The 18,268-nt window shown below is 40.9% G+C and overlaps 2 protein-coding genes across 5 annotated transcripts in view; both read right to left on the bottom strand.

Moving 5' to 3' along the window:
* Window positions 1–2,858, bottom strand: part of RHOH (ras homolog family member H) — a 34,035-nt gene extending 31,177 nt beyond the window's left edge. Inside the window, exon 1 of the mRNA XM_030564799.1 lies at window positions 2,823–2,858. The gene's annotated coding sequence lies outside the window, so the exon portion shown is untranslated. The remainder of the gene's footprint in view (window positions 1–2,822) is intronic.
* Window positions 2,859–9,528: 6,670 nt separating this feature from the next.
* The window catches only part of N4BP2 (NEDD4 binding protein 2), a 63,939-nt gene continuing 55,199 nt past the window's right edge, over window positions 9,529–18,268 (bottom strand). For all 4 annotated transcript variants that reach the window (XM_030565528.1, XM_030565529.1, XM_030565530.1 and 1 more), the window contains 2 exons: window positions 17,157–17,280; window positions 9,529–12,058 (listed from right to left, as the gene is read on the bottom strand). In XM_030565528.1, coding sequence (XP_030421388.1) covers window positions 12,013–12,058; window positions 17,157–17,280 — 170 coding nt within the window. In that variant the 3' untranslated portion in view covers window positions 9,529–12,012. The remainder of the gene's footprint in view (window positions 12,059–17,156; window positions 17,281–18,268) is intronic.

Below are 18,268 nucleotides of genomic sequence, written 5' to 3'. Positions count from 1 at the left end.
CACCCTGTCACAGGGTGATTAAAGGCAAATCACTTAGATTTTAAAGACACCTCCAGAGAGGAACAAGTCCTGAAGAGGCTTGCATGTACTGGTTCAGACTGTATTTTCCATACAGCAACAGACAAAGAGAGGGGTTTGGGGATGAAAAGACTGCAGTTAAACTGACTCAGTCAGAGTCTTTTTCTGATCAGGATGAATAAACAGGACCTTCTGTACAAAGGCCTCAAACATTGCAGAAGGATTGGAAAGACTTTGGTCTAATAGGCCCTCACAAGACTGATGGGTGACCTCCGATAAGCTTTTAGCATGTGTATAGAAACATTTATTGTTTTCTACGTGTTTTCTCTGTCATGCTTTCACCTTCAGAATAAAAGGTACTTGCTTAGAAAGAACTCTGTTGTAACTTGTTAGTGCTGGCAATACACTGTTCATAGCCACTGAAGTGAAAGCAAAGCACAAGTGCTGAACTTTAGGCAGTCTGGATGGTTGGGGATCTCACAGTGTAAGGCAGGGGACTGTGCAGCCTTAAAATTCCGTTCAAGAGAGAGAGACAGAGGTCTCTGCCCAACAGAGGTGATGGCTGGGAACCAGAAACCTTACAGGGGTGGCCTAGAGGGATGACAGAGAGGAAACACAGGTGCAGTTACCCTGTAACAGTGACCACTGTCCATCCTGTGCACTGAATGAGGTAGGGATGCTGTGGGGGAAAAGTATGATTATGTAACTGGACTAGATCACAATGCGCACACACAAGGGGGTCAAATTAAGATTGTACAGGCAACTTTAATTCTGGCATTTCCTAATTTCTGAGTGCTTGACAGTGCAGTGTTCTTAGCAATTGATCTTTTAATGTAGCTTTTGCATGTAATTTGTACTATAGATAACCTCAAAAAGGTGGATGTTTCCCTACCTTTTGAACCCTCCATTATCTGCTTTTTAATAGAAGTGGCTAAAAGTGTCGAATTGTTTCTTTACCACTTTTAAAGAGTTTATCCTACTTATTGGTTACTAATAACAGATCATTATCCTTTGGGAACAGATACCAAGGACTGTTTGTATGTGTTCTATGCTGTGTGCCCAGTCTAATATTTACACCTTTTATTTTTGATGTTTGGTGGGTAGAAAAAAATGTGATATCTTTTTAATGGAATTCCCATTATGATAACAATGAAGAAGTAGTGGTATTTGCAGCTTGGAGGAAGCTATTTTCTATAAGCCTTCCTCTATGGTACTGTGAAATTCTACTTCTCATTTCTTTTAAATGGTTTCAACTTGAAATTTTGTTTAGCTGTTACATTTACAGGTACTTAATTCCTCCCCCCCCACTTTAAATATTATTTCCACTGATGTTCTACCATAAAAACATAAAACAGCTGAAAACGAGTTGAATTCCCCTCTTCAAAGATAAAACACTGTGTGTAAAGATGTACTAATTCCCACATATGCATACACGTGTTACTGTGCATGTGTGTGAGACTTCATCTCTTTGTGACTGTGTAAAATGGTGAAAGCATTTGATTTCTCCCACCTTTTATCAGTCTATTTAGAGCTATTTACAGCCCCACATAGGCATTCCAGCAACATGAGATCACCAGAGAACAACAGGTGCCCATAGTCATGTCATCTGTCCTGCCTAGTTGGAAAAGAAATAGGTGGCATAAAAGCTGCAGGGCCCTACACCATCTGAAGATAGCCTTGCACTGGGGACATCCTCTACACCTGGATCAGCCAGACTTAAAGCAGCACAAATCTGTCCAAATGCAGGGCAGATCTGGCTCCGCACATTATGCTTTGTTTATTTATTTCAAAGCATATACTGACATTTCTGTTTCATAACCAAAAGGAAAGTGATATTTTTCCTCTTCAATTTAGGCAAGTCGTAACCTCTCTGTATGTCTGTTCCCTATTCTTCCTATCTCACATTCTTAGCACTAGAATTCTTGGGCTGGCAGAGATGCTTGTGCAGCATTTCCCCTTCTCATTGCTGCAGGTTGGGCGGGAGGGGAAATAAGAAAAATGCTGAAGAAGAATTGAGAAGAAGTTGACCCCAACCTTTATTTTTGTAGGGAGAAGAGACAGCATAACTTTGGGGTTTGGCTCCAAGGGTTTTATTAGGGGAGAAGGGTTGTGGAGAATGAAGATTTTTCTTTTTGGACGTGTGACATAACGAGGGAGTCTACCAGCTTTTTGCCCACAATTCAAGCACAGATGACTGTGAAATTTAACTCACAGTGGTATGTACTTCAGCAGCAGATTAAAATGCAGGCTGCTGTTGGTTGCATTAGCAGGTGGTGTGGCTGCTTTGTAGCTTCAAAACACTGTTTCTGATCCACCCTGCTCAGGAGTTGGGGTAACTGAAGCGCAGGTCCCATTTCCTTTGAGGCACCATCATCCTTTCGTCTAGGAAAATACTTTCTCTTTTACAGGCTGTCATGAACAGAACACACATACAATCCACTGACCCCAAGAGCCTCCAATAACCCACCCCCCTGCCTTTCCTGTTTCCTCCAGTGACTAATACAAATACAAAAACTGCACTACTGTGCTCAAGAAAACCAGACCCTTTCATAATGGGCAGCTCAACTCCCGCCCCTCCCGCACACTCACATACACTAGGCAAGATATATAGTAAGTGAAGAATATCAGTGTAAAATCAATGAGCATAAGGGGCAAAAGTACCTTGTATTTCCCATAAACACAAGACAGAGTGTGTACTGCTTGTAATCTTATTCTGGAATGTGAGTTGAAGACTTAAAAAAAAATCCTAGTAGAATACTAAATTTACAGAGAGCGAGAGATTTGTATATTAAAAATACACTCACCGCAGAGCAGGTCTTCGGCTCTGACAAAGCCCAAAGTCACAAGAGCCCCTGATTTAGGGGAACCAGATATGTAAAGATGACACTCGGTTTTTGTTTAAACATCTTTTCTTGCCCTTTTCCTTGTGAAAAAAGCCTTGTAAACAAAAGCTATATCTGCACTAAAAAGCCTGTGCTGGCACAGCCCCCTAGTGTAGACAAAGCCTACACACCAACAGAAGGAGTTTTGGAGGGGTTTTGGACTGGAACACCGCCTCAAATGACATTAGCTGTGTTGACAGAAGCAGTCTTCTATCAGCATAGCCGTGACTATACTGGGGATTTTGTCACTGCACTCCTGTCTGACATAGCAATGAAGATATAACTTGTAAATGCAGATGTAGGATTGGTCTACTCTGAAAACTTACATCAGCATAGCTAAGTCCACACCCCAAGAGAGGTAGCGATGCTGACTTCCCCCCCCCCCGTGTAGACAGTGCTAGGTGTAGACAGTGCTTCTGTCCATCTAGCTATGGCCTCAGGAGGTGGATTGACTACAAGAGAGAACCCATTCCATCACTGTAGTACATGTCTACACTGAATATCTACAGCAGCGCAGCTGCACTGCTGCAGCTGTGCCACAATAGCGTTTTTAAAGTAGCCATATCCCAAGCACAACTGATCACTAGGGATAAAAAGTACAAGCAGCCAGACTCCACTATCCTAGTAGGAAGTAATGGGCTAGAGGCAGGTGAAGATAAAAATTCTCCCTCTACTATATATACACACTTAATATTATTCTTATTCAATAGAACCTACAGGCCATTGCCAATAATGGGGCCTCATTGTTGCAAGTGCTACACAAATGCATAGTGGAAGATGATAAACACAGAGGAGCAGAGCATATTCGAAAAGACCAGACAGACAAAGGTTGAGAAGAAGTATTATTATCCTCATTTTACAGATGGGGAATTAAGGCACAGAGTGTGTCTTGCCCCAAGACATACACACATTTTGTGGCAGAGTGAGCATTAGAATCTGGATCTCCCAGCTGCCATTAGACCATTGTTCTTTCATAAATGTAAATGAACCACTTAAGTTTGGGATGTATCCAAAAGATTCATTTTGCTCATACTCCCAAATTCTTTAGGCCAGTGCTGTGTGTATAAGTGCAACAATGGTGGAATTGTTTCTTGGGCCTGTGTAAAAATGCTACGGCTGACTCCAAAAGGCGACATCAATCTGCTGATTTTAATGTGATGGGTGATATTGTAAAAGTGTTTAATATATTATACAGTTTTTCTAGTATTTTCCTATGCCCAAAAGCGTGCCAGGCAGCTTGGACTATAAATAAGCAAACACAGTCCCTGCCCCAAAAGAGTTTGCAATCTAATTTTAGACCTAACATAATGCAAGAGGTAACAAAACAGCCTGGGAGGAGCCACAGGGTACAGATCAATATGGTGGATCTTTTTTCTCTCTTTTAACAGTATAAATAACAAGAACAACTTTTAACAAAAAAAATCCTGAAGGCCAGACCCTTGTGTTATATCAACTGTGACCTCTAGTGGTGGCAAAGACACACTGCTGTTTTGCCAAATTCTTTGTTATAAGCAATGTTCTGCATTTGCTGTGATTTCAAAGCCAAAGAATGTGCCTGCTACATAACTGGTACTGAAGCTCCTATTTTTCCTGAAAAATCTGCCAAAACTTCCAATCCCCCTTTCAGCTTCTACATAACCTGGATGTAGTATAAAAATAAGTAACAAAAAATGCTGACCCATTTGTATTATTCATGTTTAATTCAATAAATCCTCAGGTTTTCAAAGTTGCTCATCTAGGTGGGGGAGTCTGGTTTGAGGGCACAGTCTATGTCCTAGGAAAGACAGTATCCCATTTCTGATTTGGAGATGAGCAGAATTTCTTACCTCCTCCCCTATTTATACATGGCAGGATCAGGTTAATCAGATCTATGGTAGGGTGGAAAAGTCAAGGTGTCTCGGAGACCAACTTTTTAGTTTATAGAGTCCTGAGGGCAGTAGCACTCTAGTGACCAACATTTCTTGCCATTTTTCTCTGTTCATCTACCTTTTGAGCCAGGATTCTGGTTCTGCCACAGACTTTCTTTTGGTATGACAGACTTTTGTCAGTGCAACGATTACTGATAGCGGTAGAAAGATCCAGAGGAAAAAGCTTGTTAAGATTGTAAAACAGTTGCTGCATTAAATTATTTCAATTAAAGAAGCAGTTTTAAATTAATTTATAAAGCTTCCAACATGGAATATAAGACTCTCCTCTTCATATAGAGTAGTGTATATAGAACTTCAAGAGCCAAAACCCTTTAAAAAGGAATGGACTGAGAGTTGCGTGTGTGTGTAGTACACATAGCCATCACAATAAAATGACAATTGAAAACGAATGAACCCTTTAAAATATTTTCCTATGAAAATACAAATTTCAATAATTTAACTGCAAATTGAGAATTTTAATAATAATGCCCATTTTCTTCTTTTCATTAGTAGATCTCATGACATCCCTGTGTATTATCCCCATTTTACAGATGGGGAACTGAAGCACGGAGAGGCTTAGTGACTTGCCCATTGTGGTGCAGAGAACTGAACCAGGGCTCCCATGTCCTAAGCCAGTGCCCTAATTGCTGACCCACCCCTTCCCCACCATTTCAATGATGTACTGTGGCAGATGTCAACTCCTTCCTGCCTCACAACACAATCAAAACCTAGCAATGTACTGTCAGCTTGCCCAGAACCCAAGGGACACCCCTATTATTATTATTTGTAATATCATGGGCCCTAGGAGCCCCAGCCATGGATCAGGACTCCATTTTACTAAGGGCTGCAGAAAAACACAGAACAAAGAGACAGTTAATATGTACATGTACTGCTATCCTTCACTGCAGATTAATCATCTGTGCAGGTCCAAGATGGGGGAACAAACTCACACAAGAACTAAGGACATCACAAACCTCACAATCTTCCTTTCCAAGTGCAAGATGTACTTCTTTGACGTGCCTTCTCCAACATAAACACGAAGCAGCATGTACATATTAAAAACAACCTCCCTCTTGAAAAACAAATCACGATACTGCACACTATACTGCACTGCCCTACCAAATCACTATACTGCACACATTTTCCCCCCTGGGGAGAGGACAAGAGCTAATGAACCACAGGTGATACATTAGTAACACTGCTTAATGCACCCTTGGAAGGCACTGAGAAACCAGTGGTGAGGGTAGTGCAAGAACTTGTATTATAGGCAGGGCCTAACCATTGTCATGTTTTTGTAGGCATCATGGAAGGGGGGAGTTTTAAAGGATTTGAAGGAGGTACCTTTGTAGATGTTCACAGGGAGTTCCTCCCAAGCATCAAGGGCAGCATGGGAGAAAGTATGAATGTGATTGTTTGAAAATGTAACATGGAGGCAATGGAGGCTGGGCTTCTGGGCTTATTGGAGGCAGGAGTTGACATTATGATAGTGAATTATAGTAGGATGGGGATAGGCCATGAAGGACCTTGAAAGGGAAACAACTTAATGTTTGATGTGACAGAGAAGGGGGCACCAGCAGAGGGATTCAGAGAGGGGAGACATGGTCAAAGTGACAGATTAGAAAAAATATCTTTGCAGCAGCATACTGAAGGGCTGGGAGAAGATTGAATTTGTCAAGGCCAGAGAGAAGGATGCTGCAGTAACTGAGATGATGAGAGACTGGACACAAGTTTTAGCTATGTGAATGGATAGGGGAAGCCGTATCTTAAGAGTTATGTGGAAAAAATATCTGCATGAAATTTTAAATATAGCCTGGATGTGAGGACCTAGACAGAGGTCTCTGATCAAATGATGCCCAGGTTATGGGACTGAGTGTCAGGCAGAATGGCAGTGTTTTACACAGTAATTGAGAAAGGAGGTGAGAGGAGGACGTGTGGGGAAAAGATTAGGAGCTCTGGTTCAGACAAGTTGTGCATGAGCTGATGGCTAGATACCCATGAGGAGACAGGGATGGTTAAGGTAGGTGAATGCTTCCCCAGAGAACTGGATTCTATCCCTGTGCTTCTACTATATGATGCTAGACAAGTCACTTAAAACAAACTTATTACAGGTAGTGACTACTTGTGCGTTCATTTTCTGTGTGCCAGACATGGAGACCCTTGTGTCTGATTTGCAGAAGTGCTAAGTGCTCACAGTTAGAACTGAAGTCACTGGGAGCTGTGCTTCAAACACATTTAATACTGTATAATGCTAAGGACTCTGAAAAATCATGTCAGGCATCTCAAACTGGGCATCCAAAATTAGTGAATACTTTTGACCTTCATCTCTTTGTGCCTCAGTTCCCCATCTGTAAAATGGGAATTACCACTCCATCTCACACAGGTAGTGTGAAAATGCCTTCGTTAACACTTGCAGAGCACTCATACTATAGTGACAAGAGACGCAGAAAAGCCCATGAGGAAATTAATTCTGTTTTCAGATCAGGGTTTGACAAGTGTGCTCTAAATAAGAGCTGGGGCAACACATTGAACAATGAGAAAACTAAATATTGAATAGCTGCTCATTCACTGAGGACCATCCATCTTGTGCACTGAATGAGGCAGGGGTCCTGTGGAAAAAACAGTATGTGACCATGTAATTAAAGACTATCAGAATGCACACACAGAAGGAAGATGAATTAAGGTTACACTGGCAATCTTAATTCTGGCATTTCCTAACATCTGAGTGCTTGACTTTGCAACCTTCATTATGTTCTCTTAGTGTTGGGGAGGGGTTGTGTGGGTGTTTACACATAGGTACACTAGAAGTAAGAAACTCCTTGCACAGCAATGAAAATAAACATTTCATTAGCTTTGCTCTCACTTTTTCAGCCACAGGAAGAGAGTGGCTCTGCGCTGTAATTTAGGATTCCAAACTTGATAGGCTGCCTCCTTACCTGTTGAAGTCCCTTGATCAATGAAGACTTAGGGTCAGGTCTTGTAGGTTGCTGAGTGACCTTCAGCCGACTACAGGTGAAGATGAATCAATAAAACCTCTGAGGATTACTCAGGCTCTTGATACTCTTCTTTCTCCTCCGGGCGATAAGGACTAATTCTTTTCCTCAACAGCTGGAGCTAAATATGTGTAAGGATGAAGCATAGCCTGCCACCTGTTAGTTACCAGAGCCAACCTGCCTGTACAGAACAGCATGGCTCAGGCCAAGGGAACAATGCCAACCCTCAGCATGTACTCCACCCTAGCACTAGTATGCACACATGCCACCAGCTGCATCTCCTTGCCCCCTAAAGTTTGTAGAGTGGCTGTAAGTATGGCAACTCGGCTTTGCTCCTAGCACTCTCTTGACACAAGGTTGGAATCTATCTTACCCTGTAGCTGCAGACGTGCACTGGGAGTGGATGAGAAATGGCTCCTTCTACCTTTCTCTCTCTCTCCAGTACACCTGTGCAAAGAACAGAAGGATCTAGTCTTATTTGGCTTCTTTTCAGCTACTGAAAAAACACAAAGGAATACTGAACCAATTACCTGATTTTCAGAGATGCTGAGCACTCACTTTCCATTCACATCACTGAAAATTAGACCATGACTCTCTTACTTTGTATCCCAGAAGATAACTTCAAGAAAGAAACAAAGACAAGCTTTCTTACAAAACTCCACAACTACATTTTATTTTATTTCAAACACTGACAATGTTAGTCTTTGAAGGAAAGACTGAAGATCTTGTTTGTGGTAAAATTCCTTTATTAATCTAGATTTCATTTGTAAATTCATTTTGACATAAGAAACCCTAAATGCAAATTACAAAACTGTATTCCAGTAAAAATGAGCATGATAGTTAACAGTAAATGTACAACTTTATACAAATAAAATTCTTGTTTTCATATTCTAATTTTAAAAATAGAAGTATGTATCATCTATTATACAGGTGCTAATAACTTTTACAACTGATAGCTGCAAACCTGTACTTTTATTATGTGCACTTTCATAGGTATCAGTCATTTAATCCTCATCAGAGCTTGCCCATTAGTTGAGATAGCAAGATCATTTTTTTTCTTTTTAAAGAAAAATAACCTTGCTGCTACAGAACTGTGAAAAGTCAAAGTACTCTTCTTTTTCAGTGTGTTCTACTCCATCCTCTCTTCAATTCTGTGAAGAGGGCTAATTACCATTCTAGAAATGTGAATTACATTTAAAGATATAAGCACTGGTAATGTAAATTCTGTGTCTAATACATCTCAGCACATTTACAACGACATTGGTTTAATAATACCAACACTGGGATTAACCTCTTATCCACACATGTTCTGCCCATGATTGATGAACACATTGGATGTCAATGTGGTTAAATTCCACCTCTTCACAGTAAAACTTAATTAGAATACAAGTTCTGTAGGGCATGCAATGAATATCGCTTATATACAATGTATGATTATTAAAATGGTCTCCTTACAAGGTAATATGGGGCATCTATAAAACTGTAAGAATGAGGACTCCTGAATTACAAAGGTTTCCAACAACTTAACCTCAAAAATGCACCGCTATGACTATGTTTAAGATGACCTAGGCCTAGAAAAATATTTAAAGTTTAAAAGAACTTGAATCACAAACTATAAAAAAAAAACCAAAAGCATTAATAAAAAGGACCAAAGTATTTTAAAAAGTATTTTAAAAATCAGTTTTGCCTTACTATTTTTATAATCCCTGGAACTCTGAAATATGATCTTTATTTTTTTTTTTAAACAAATCTGTTCCTTTACAGAATCATGTTTTCTTTCACTGCCTGTGCATGTATAGGTCTGTTATTGAGAATTGCTCATGAATGCTAAGCTGCTGACATTAACTTTTCTTTAGGAAAATGTTTTCAAGCATTTTTTTAATTTAATAAACTGAGTGAACTTTAAGAACAAGTATTTTTAAAAGAAAGGAGTCATATTTTTGGCCTACTAACCTCCACAGTGTCCTGTTAAATAAAAGGAAAAGAAGAAACTGGGGCATACCTATTTTAACAGTCTATGTTCTTTCAGAGTGATGGTGGTAATACTTTAAAGTTTGAAATTTTCATAGTAAAAATTATGTCACTGATTTCTTCTTAAAAGGACACCGCAAAGGCTGGAAGTCCCAAAAAATGTTACCTACTTCAAAATATTTTAAAATACAGCTATTTAAAACAGTTCTTCCCATTATAAAATAAATTACTGGGCTCCCAAAACAAAGGCTATAAAAATGAAAAAAAAAAGTTTCAATGTTTCTTCTGGAAAACTAGGCAAATAATCCAAGATAGAGAGGAGGTTTTTTGTATATCCACCACACCTCTTCCACTCTGGTTTTCTCCTCCTTTTTAGGTCCCAATTCAGCAAAGCATAATACTTTAGTCCCATTGCTTTAATGAGACTTAAGCACATGTTTAAAATGCATTGCTTAATTGGTACCTTAGAATTTGATTATACACCACTGAAATCAATGGAAGTTTGGCCATTGATTTCCCCAGAGAATGATCTATTTATCTTATGTTATGACACTGCTGCCCGTTACCATATTCAGGCCCCTTGTGCACAGTGCAGAAGCATAAAAAGAACTCTGCTCTTAAGGACTTGAACAGCAGGATTCTTTTATATTTGAACATTTTGCCTACAGGAACAGGGCAGAGAGCTAAAGTGGAGAGACAAATCGCGTACATAACTAACCACAAACCAAAACACAGTTATTAGAGGGTATGTCTACACTGCAGCTGGGAGGTGTGATTCCTAGCATGGGTAGACAGACTCATGCTAGCTCAGTTCAAGCTAGCATGCTAAACATAACAGCCTGGACACTGCAGCGCTGGAGGCATGCCAGACTAGCTGAGTCCAAGGCTGCCTGACCCCCGAGGCCTCAACGGCACATACAAATGGGATGGTGCATGTAAATTCTGTTATTTGTGTGCATACAACTCTGTGTAAGTACAAACAAAGGGTACTGTTTTGAAAATCCCCTCCCTCCATTTACTGACATACTAACTTAAGAATATGAAAAACACCTCACATTCAGCTATTAACATTATTTCCAGTACATAACTCAATTGTTATGAAAACAAAGTTTCACAGCAAAGCTTTAAAAACTATTATATTAAAGGAAATTTATGCCTCTCAATTTTCAAGGCTGTTACATACTATAATAAAAGCATATTTTAAGACGTTCCATTTTGTTCTTAAAATAAATGCTCTGATTGTTTACTGAAAAATATCTTCTAAGTATGGGGGAGCAGAGGCATTATAAGCACATTTTCTGGATCCTGAAGTACTGCTAATGTCAAAGAAATTCTTCCTCTAATCTGATCTTTCCAGTTAAGCAATTACCACTATACTACTATAATCTGTTCTGCTGCTTGAAAATGTGCTTGAAATGCCATGCAGTTAAACAAAATATTTACTACTGGAGATGTGCCAATTTATCTATTTATTTATTTATTTTATTATACACAGATAAAATGTAGGTAGAGATGAGACTACAAGGTTATGTTTTTCTCCTTAAAGAATTTAGGTGCATTAATAAAATTTCATAACAGACTTTAGGTCCCAATCCAGAGTCCTTATAACACACAACTCCTATTGACTTCAAGAAGAATTCTGTATGGATAAGGACAGCAGAATTGGCCCGTATTTTCAAGAAAGCACCACTTAAAGATCATGGCTCAGATTTTCAAAAAGAGCCTTTGAGTGTTAGGCATCCACCTGCCTTGGGTTTCAAATTTCCATGGGGGTTGGATACCTTGTTCCTTTAGGCTCCTTTGAAAATCTCAACTCAAAATTCTAAAACACACAATAACTATCTATAAACAATTTAACTTTTACTGTGTATATTTTAAGTTACAAAATCCACAACTATTAAAATGTATTCGGCCAGAGATAATCTTAGGCTCTGTCTCAATGAGAAGGAAGCAGTGTTTGAAAATGGGACCTTAATTTCTCTTTAACACTGCATCTATTGTTCAGCAGTATTGCAGGTCTGTACTTCTCATATTACAATCTCTGTAAGAGGATCTTCCCTTTGGAGTTACGAAAAAATACACTTCACTCTTACCATTTTATTGGAAACACATGCTGACAAAACTAATTGCTATAAAATAAGTTGAAAAAATTTCTATTAAAATATTGTTTTTAAAGTATATTAAGTTGTAATTACTGATACTGTTTAAAGTTTCTAGTTTCACACTCCCCTTCTTTACATCCTTTTACTTCAGCATGACTTTCAGGCAGCCTGGTTTTATTTCTGTGAACCTGTTAAACAAGAGAAGATTAAGATTCAAAGTTTATATTATGCCCAGCACCATATCTTCTAGTCCTAGAAAGTGAATAAGGTTGTCATCCAGCAGTAGGGTGACAAGATTTCCAAAGTGAAGAAATCACAACATCCTCTATTTATAGAGTGGAAGGTTTTACATGGAATGGTTTTGGTACGGTCAGAGAGCGGTGAACAGTAGGGTTTTGGCAACTGGAACGAGAGAGAGAGAAAAAATTGCCCAATCCTCCTCCTAATATCTATGCTTTTATCTTTCCCATTCTTCCCTATTCTTCTGAAGAAAAGCAAACGTGGTACTCATCTTCAGAAAGAGAAAGAAGAGGATTCCAGTAACTGCCATCCTGTAAATCTAAGTTCAACTCCTAATAGGATAACGAAACAAACATTAAGAGTGGGAAAAAGAAAGATCACACAATATTGATGTTACGACTTTCAGAAATGTGCAGTGTTGACCAAACTCCACGGCATGAATTTATAAAGTACAAATTTTGGCAGACAAACTTGGATTGATTTTAGACATTGTCATTTATCAGAGAGAGGTGTCTAGGGTAGCACTGCAGTGTTGATGTTAAACAGATTGTACTTCATCTTTTTTTAGAGATCATCCTTAATGAAGGTGTTTAACAAACTTTACAGATTATACAGAATTGAAGGATTAGTTAGGACAAAGAAATAAAAAGGGACCTAAAGAGATCAGAAACACGGTCATAAAATAAAAAATTAGATTAATTCTTATAAAAAGCAAAGTAGTACATCTAAGACAAACAGATTTTCAGTGAGAGGGAAAAATTTGAAAAGAAGTACTAAGAAGAGAGATTTTGGAGTGATAATAGAAGAGGAATCAGACATGCATTTCTAGTGCAATATGGCAACAAAACAGGCCAATACAATTTTGGGGCAGGATATGTAGATGAATCACTTCATAGAGCAAGGAGACAATTATCCCTCTTTAGATAGCTTGAATATTACACTGGTATGGGTACCTCATAACTAGAAACAGTAACAAACTGGAGGGAGTTCAGAGGTTTGCAGGGATTGATTTATGAGGAATATATTTGAAGATATAACAGAAGGGAGAGGAATTTATTTATAGCTCAATGAAATTAAGAAATGGAAAACTGTAGGCTGAATATCAAGAAAAAAATGTTCATAGGCTGCAGCATTATTTGAAATGCCACATGCTTCATTGCTTGGGACATGTACAGGTAAGTCTTGTCTACATTGTGCATTCTCAGATCTTCTCCAATTGGCGATCTGGCACTGGTGTAATTCTCCATTGGGAGCTACCAATAGTAAGAGCACTAGAGCAGGGGTTCTCAAACTGGGGGTTGGGACCCCTCAGGGGGTCACAAGGTTATTACATGGGGGGTCGTGAGCTGTCAGCCTCCACCCCAAACCCCACTTTGCCACCAGCATTTATAATAGTGTTAAATATATTAAAACATGTTTTAAATTTATAAGGGGGGGTCACACTCAGAGGCTTGCTGTGTGAAAGGAGTCACCAGTACAAAAGTTTGAGAACCCCTACTCTACAGGATTGGTTGCAGGCTTTTCACCACCTTGCAAACAAATTACAAAGTTAAAGACAAGATGGTAAAAATCCTGCACCCTCTCAACATGAGTGCTCCTCTATCACCTCAGTGCAGACATCTCTAATGACCGGTCAAAGAACTAAAAAAAGTACAACAGGGAATAATACTGCACTGTGAATTTGTTGGATGAACTAATAGGTATTTTCTCTATCTTATTTCTCTGATTCAATGATAGTTTAAGAGTATTCTGGGGAAAAAAAACTATAGATTTTTAAAAGTATAGGTAAGCAAAGCATATGAAATGTTTGGCATGCGTGTATACACTCTTAATAAAAATGTTAATTTTAATATGTTTCTAAGAATTTGTTTCCCTTCATGGACTGGTAATACTGTTTGGAAATGGATAATAATGACAAACTGGGAAATATCTGTATTTTTTACGAATACGTGCAGGCTTCTGTGTGGTTAATTATGATGGGTTACTTGCTATCAAAGAAAACGATATCAAAGATAAAACCGCTTCAGGAACACACCTTCAAAGCAGCCAAGATAGCAATGGCTGGGCCATTAATAGAGAAGAAACTACCAGTCTGACTCCATCCAGGTTAGAATGGTTTACTCTTCAGAAACCTAAACCTTGGATCAGAGGAGATCGAAAACCTCAAGATCCTAGAAAAAAGGAGGAGGAGTTGGGTGATCTGAGAAAGGCTCCCAGTGTGTGTCAGTGAAAAGCTGACAGGCAAGCAAACTCACACAGAGGAAGGGAGGCAAAACTCCAGGAGTGCTGTCTGCTTCTCCCAACTCAGAGACAGAATCAGCTGGGCTGAAGGAAAAAGTTTAAAAGGTCTAAGGGCATGTCTACACTATGAAATTAGGTCGAATTTATGACGGTTTTTTAGAAATCGTTTTTAAACAGTCAATTGTGTGTGTCCCCACACAAAATGCTCTAAGTGTATTAACTCGGCAGACTGCGTCCACAGTACCGAGGCTAGCGTCGACTTCCAGAGCATTAAACTGTGGGTAGCTGTGAACAGCTATCCCACAGTTCCCGCAGTCTCCGCTGCCCATTGGAATTCTGGGGCAAAAACAGTGTCACGGGTGATTGTGGGTACACGTCGTCAGGCCCCTCTCTCTCTCCCTCCCTCCCTCCATGAAAGCAATGGCAGATAATCATTTCGCGCCTTTTTTCCTGGGTTACTTGAGCAGACACCACACCACGGCAAGCATGGAGCCCGCTCAGCTCACCATCACCGTATGTCTCCTGGGTGCTGGCAGATGTGGACTGCACTGCTACACAGCAGCAGCTCATTGCCTTTTTGCAGCAGACGGTGCATTACGATTGGCAGCCATCATCGTCATACTCCTGGGTGCTTTTTTAGTCGACCTCAGTGAGGTTGGTCAGGGGCGCCTGGGCAGACATGGGAGTGACTCAGCCAGGTCATTCCCATCTTCTGCCGAGCACCCAGGAGATGACGATGGCTAGCAATCGTACTGCAGCATCTTCTGCCGAGCATCCAGGAGATAACGATGGCTAGCAGTTGTACTGCACCATCTGCTGCCAGTCTAAGATGTAAAAGATAGATGGATTGGAGCAAAACAAGAAATTGACCCGGCAATGTGCACATCATGCTGATGAGCTCTGCATGGTCACCTGTCAGCTCGCCACACTGGCCAAACAGGAAATGAAATTCAAAAGTTTGTGGGCCTTTTCCTGTCTATCTGCCCAGTGCATCTGAGTTGAGAGCGCTGTCCAGAGCGGTCACAATGGAGCACTCTGGGATAGCTCCTGGAGGCCAATACTGTCGAATTGCATCCACATTACTCCAAATTCGACCCGGCAAGGCCGATTTCAGCGCTAATCCCCTCGTCAGAGGTGGAGTAAAGAAATCGATTTAAAGAGCTCTTTAAGTCTAAAAAAAGGCCTTCGTCGTGTGGATGGGTCCAGGCTTAAATTGAGGTAATACTGCTAAATTTGACCTAAAGGTGTAGTGTAGACCAGGCCTAAGTAATATCCACATGTGTAGGCCTCATTATTTTTACACTGTGCACCATATGCTTCGTATCATTTGGGAATGAATACATAATACTTGGTTTTGAAGATGCTGGTTCTGTACCACTGCAAATGCAAACGTGAGCTGTCACAGGCTCCAGAAGGGAAACTCTTACAGGCGCCAGTTGAACTTGTGTTGTTAACCTGGCTGGGGACCAGGGCTGCAGCCCAGAGATCCAGCCTAAGAGTGGATGGACTATAGGGTTCCCCCCAGGGTAAGGTGCAGGAAGCAAGGCTTGTCACCTGAAGGATGTACTTACGAGGGACTAAAATGGGTCTTTGGCATAATTTGCTCCAGTAACCTCGACAGTAACTCAATTATGTACACAAAAATAAACTCATCTAATATTTTCATCTACCTTCCAAAGTAAACGTGGACAGAAGAAAACTGTATCGAACTTCCCTTATGGGACAGTTTTATGTCATGAAATTTTATCTCCACTGGAACTACAGGGTTGCCAACTTTCTGACTGCAGAAAACCAAACACCCTTGTCCTGCCACCTGCCCTGCCCAAGGCCCTGCCCCCATTCACTCCATCCTCCCTCCCCCCATCGCTCACGCTCTTCCACACTTGCTCATTCACTCATTTTCGCTGGGCTGGGCCAGGGAGGGGGTGAGGGCTCCTGCTGGGGGCATGGACTCTGGGGTGGGGCCCGGAAGGAGGGGTTTGGGCTGCAGGAACCTCCATGTTGGGAAGTGGGGCCAAGGGGTTCAGAGTGTGGGTGGGGGTCCGGCTGAGGCAGTGGGTTGGAGTCTGGGAGGAGATATGGGCTCTGGGCTGGGGGTGCAGGCTCTGAGGTGAGGCCAGAAATGAGAGGTTCAAGGTACAGGAGGGGGCTCCAGGCTGAGGCAGGGGATTGGGGTGCAGGGGTCAGGGCTACAGCTTGGGGTGGAGCTAGGGACGAGGGGTTTGGGATGCAGGAGGGGGCTCAGGGCTGGGGCAGGAGGTTGGGGTGTGGGAGGGAGTACGGGCTCTGGGAAAGAGTTTGGGAGAGGAAGGGGGCTCAGGGTTGGGGTGCAGAGGGAGTTTGACATGCAGGCTTTGGGAGGTGCTTATCACAGGAAAGCAGCAGCCAGGGGGCTCTGCGCGCTGCCCCCACCCACAGGTGCTGACTCTGTAGCTCCCATCGGCCGTGATTCCCAGCCAATGGGAAGGCCAGCACTCGGGCGGGTGCAGTGTGCAGAGCCCCCGGGCTGCTCCTGCGCCTAGGGGCCAGAGGGACACACTAGCCACTTCCGGAAACCACATACAGCTTGCTGCTGCAGCCAGCCAGACTTTTAGCGGCCTAGTCAGCAGTGCTGATCACAGCTGCCAGGGTCTCTTTTTGACTGGGCGTTCCGGTCAAAAAAATGGATGCCTGGCAATCTTGAACTATTAGGATAGTAGATCTGCCTTAATTATTTTACAAATTGTATAGTTTTCTCAAACACATTTCAGTGTTTAGTTAGCTGAATGTAGGTTCAAAATATCAGTAACAGAAATCTAAGCTCACCTGAAGTTGTGGCTTGTGAGGTATTTAATGGCTGCTGGTTTGATGCGAGCAACTCCTCCCTGGCTATGGTTTCCTCTTCCCGTGATCACACACAGATATGGTTTACCACCAGTCTGCTTGTATTCTGTTACAGGAGGAATTGTAACGGTTACAATGTTCTCTCTGCACAGACTCAGCATTTAGCAGAACTTCCTTATCCATACATCTGAAAATTTTCACCGCAGTGATTTACAATTCTGTTTTCCTACATTAGCTTTAACCGTTATGTATGCATCACCATCCATTTTTCCTCTGGCATAAAAAGTAAATTAAATTTGCCATTAGAGTTTAAGAAATATGTCTGAATGAACTGTTCAAATCTGGACTATATCTTGAAACCTATACATTGTGCTCTGTCACAGAAACCTCATGATTTTATAGCAATATCATTCATTATTCATGACAGACCTGTATTTGGAATTTACAGTCAGTTAGAACATAAGATAGTTAAAAGAGCACAATAAAAAAACCCAGCACTTTTAGTACAGAATATGTTTACAAGAACAAACTCATCATGAACATGAAGCAAAATTCTTAAATCTAAACAAATTGTATCAGTTTTGCACGAAGAAATTTTAACTGAAATAATTTTCACAAGACACACAAAGATAGGATGAGGAAGAAACATGAAAATGTACATTAATTTTTAACCTCTGAATCAAAGTCAGACTAGCAGGGCAGTAATTTCTCAAACACTGGAGCAGGTTCTTGGGAACATCCTAAGGATCAATACAGCGTTTCAATACATCAGCATGGGCTCTACTAGGGCTTTTCTCTAGGTCTTCGCTAAAAGTCACAAACCTTCTGCCGCTAGAAAAGGTTGCAGTAATCGTCTGGAAGGGGAATACTGGGGAGGGGAAGGAAGGATTAAATTAATCTCAATTTTATAACTAAATAATCAGAGATGCTAACTTTTTCTTTCTTTCTTTTTTTTTAAACCGAAGGGACCACTTACAGATTGGCACTTTGTGTAGGATCTATCCTAATCTTGCTCTCTTCCCTTTATCTACTTCTTTTTTGTATTATCTGTGATCTTTGATAACTTTCAAAGTACCTAGAGCCTGGGATGCATC

The sequence above is a fragment of the Gopherus evgoodei genome, chromosome 5 (genome assembly GCF_007399415.2).
Source record: "Gopherus evgoodei ecotype Sinaloan lineage chromosome 5, rGopEvg1_v1.p, whole genome shotgun sequence".
NCBI lineage: Eukaryota > Metazoa > Chordata > Testudines > Testudinidae > Gopherus > Gopherus evgoodei.
The sequence above is the reverse complement of the archived record's forward strand: the minus strand, read 5'-3'. Positions and strand labels throughout refer to the sequence as shown.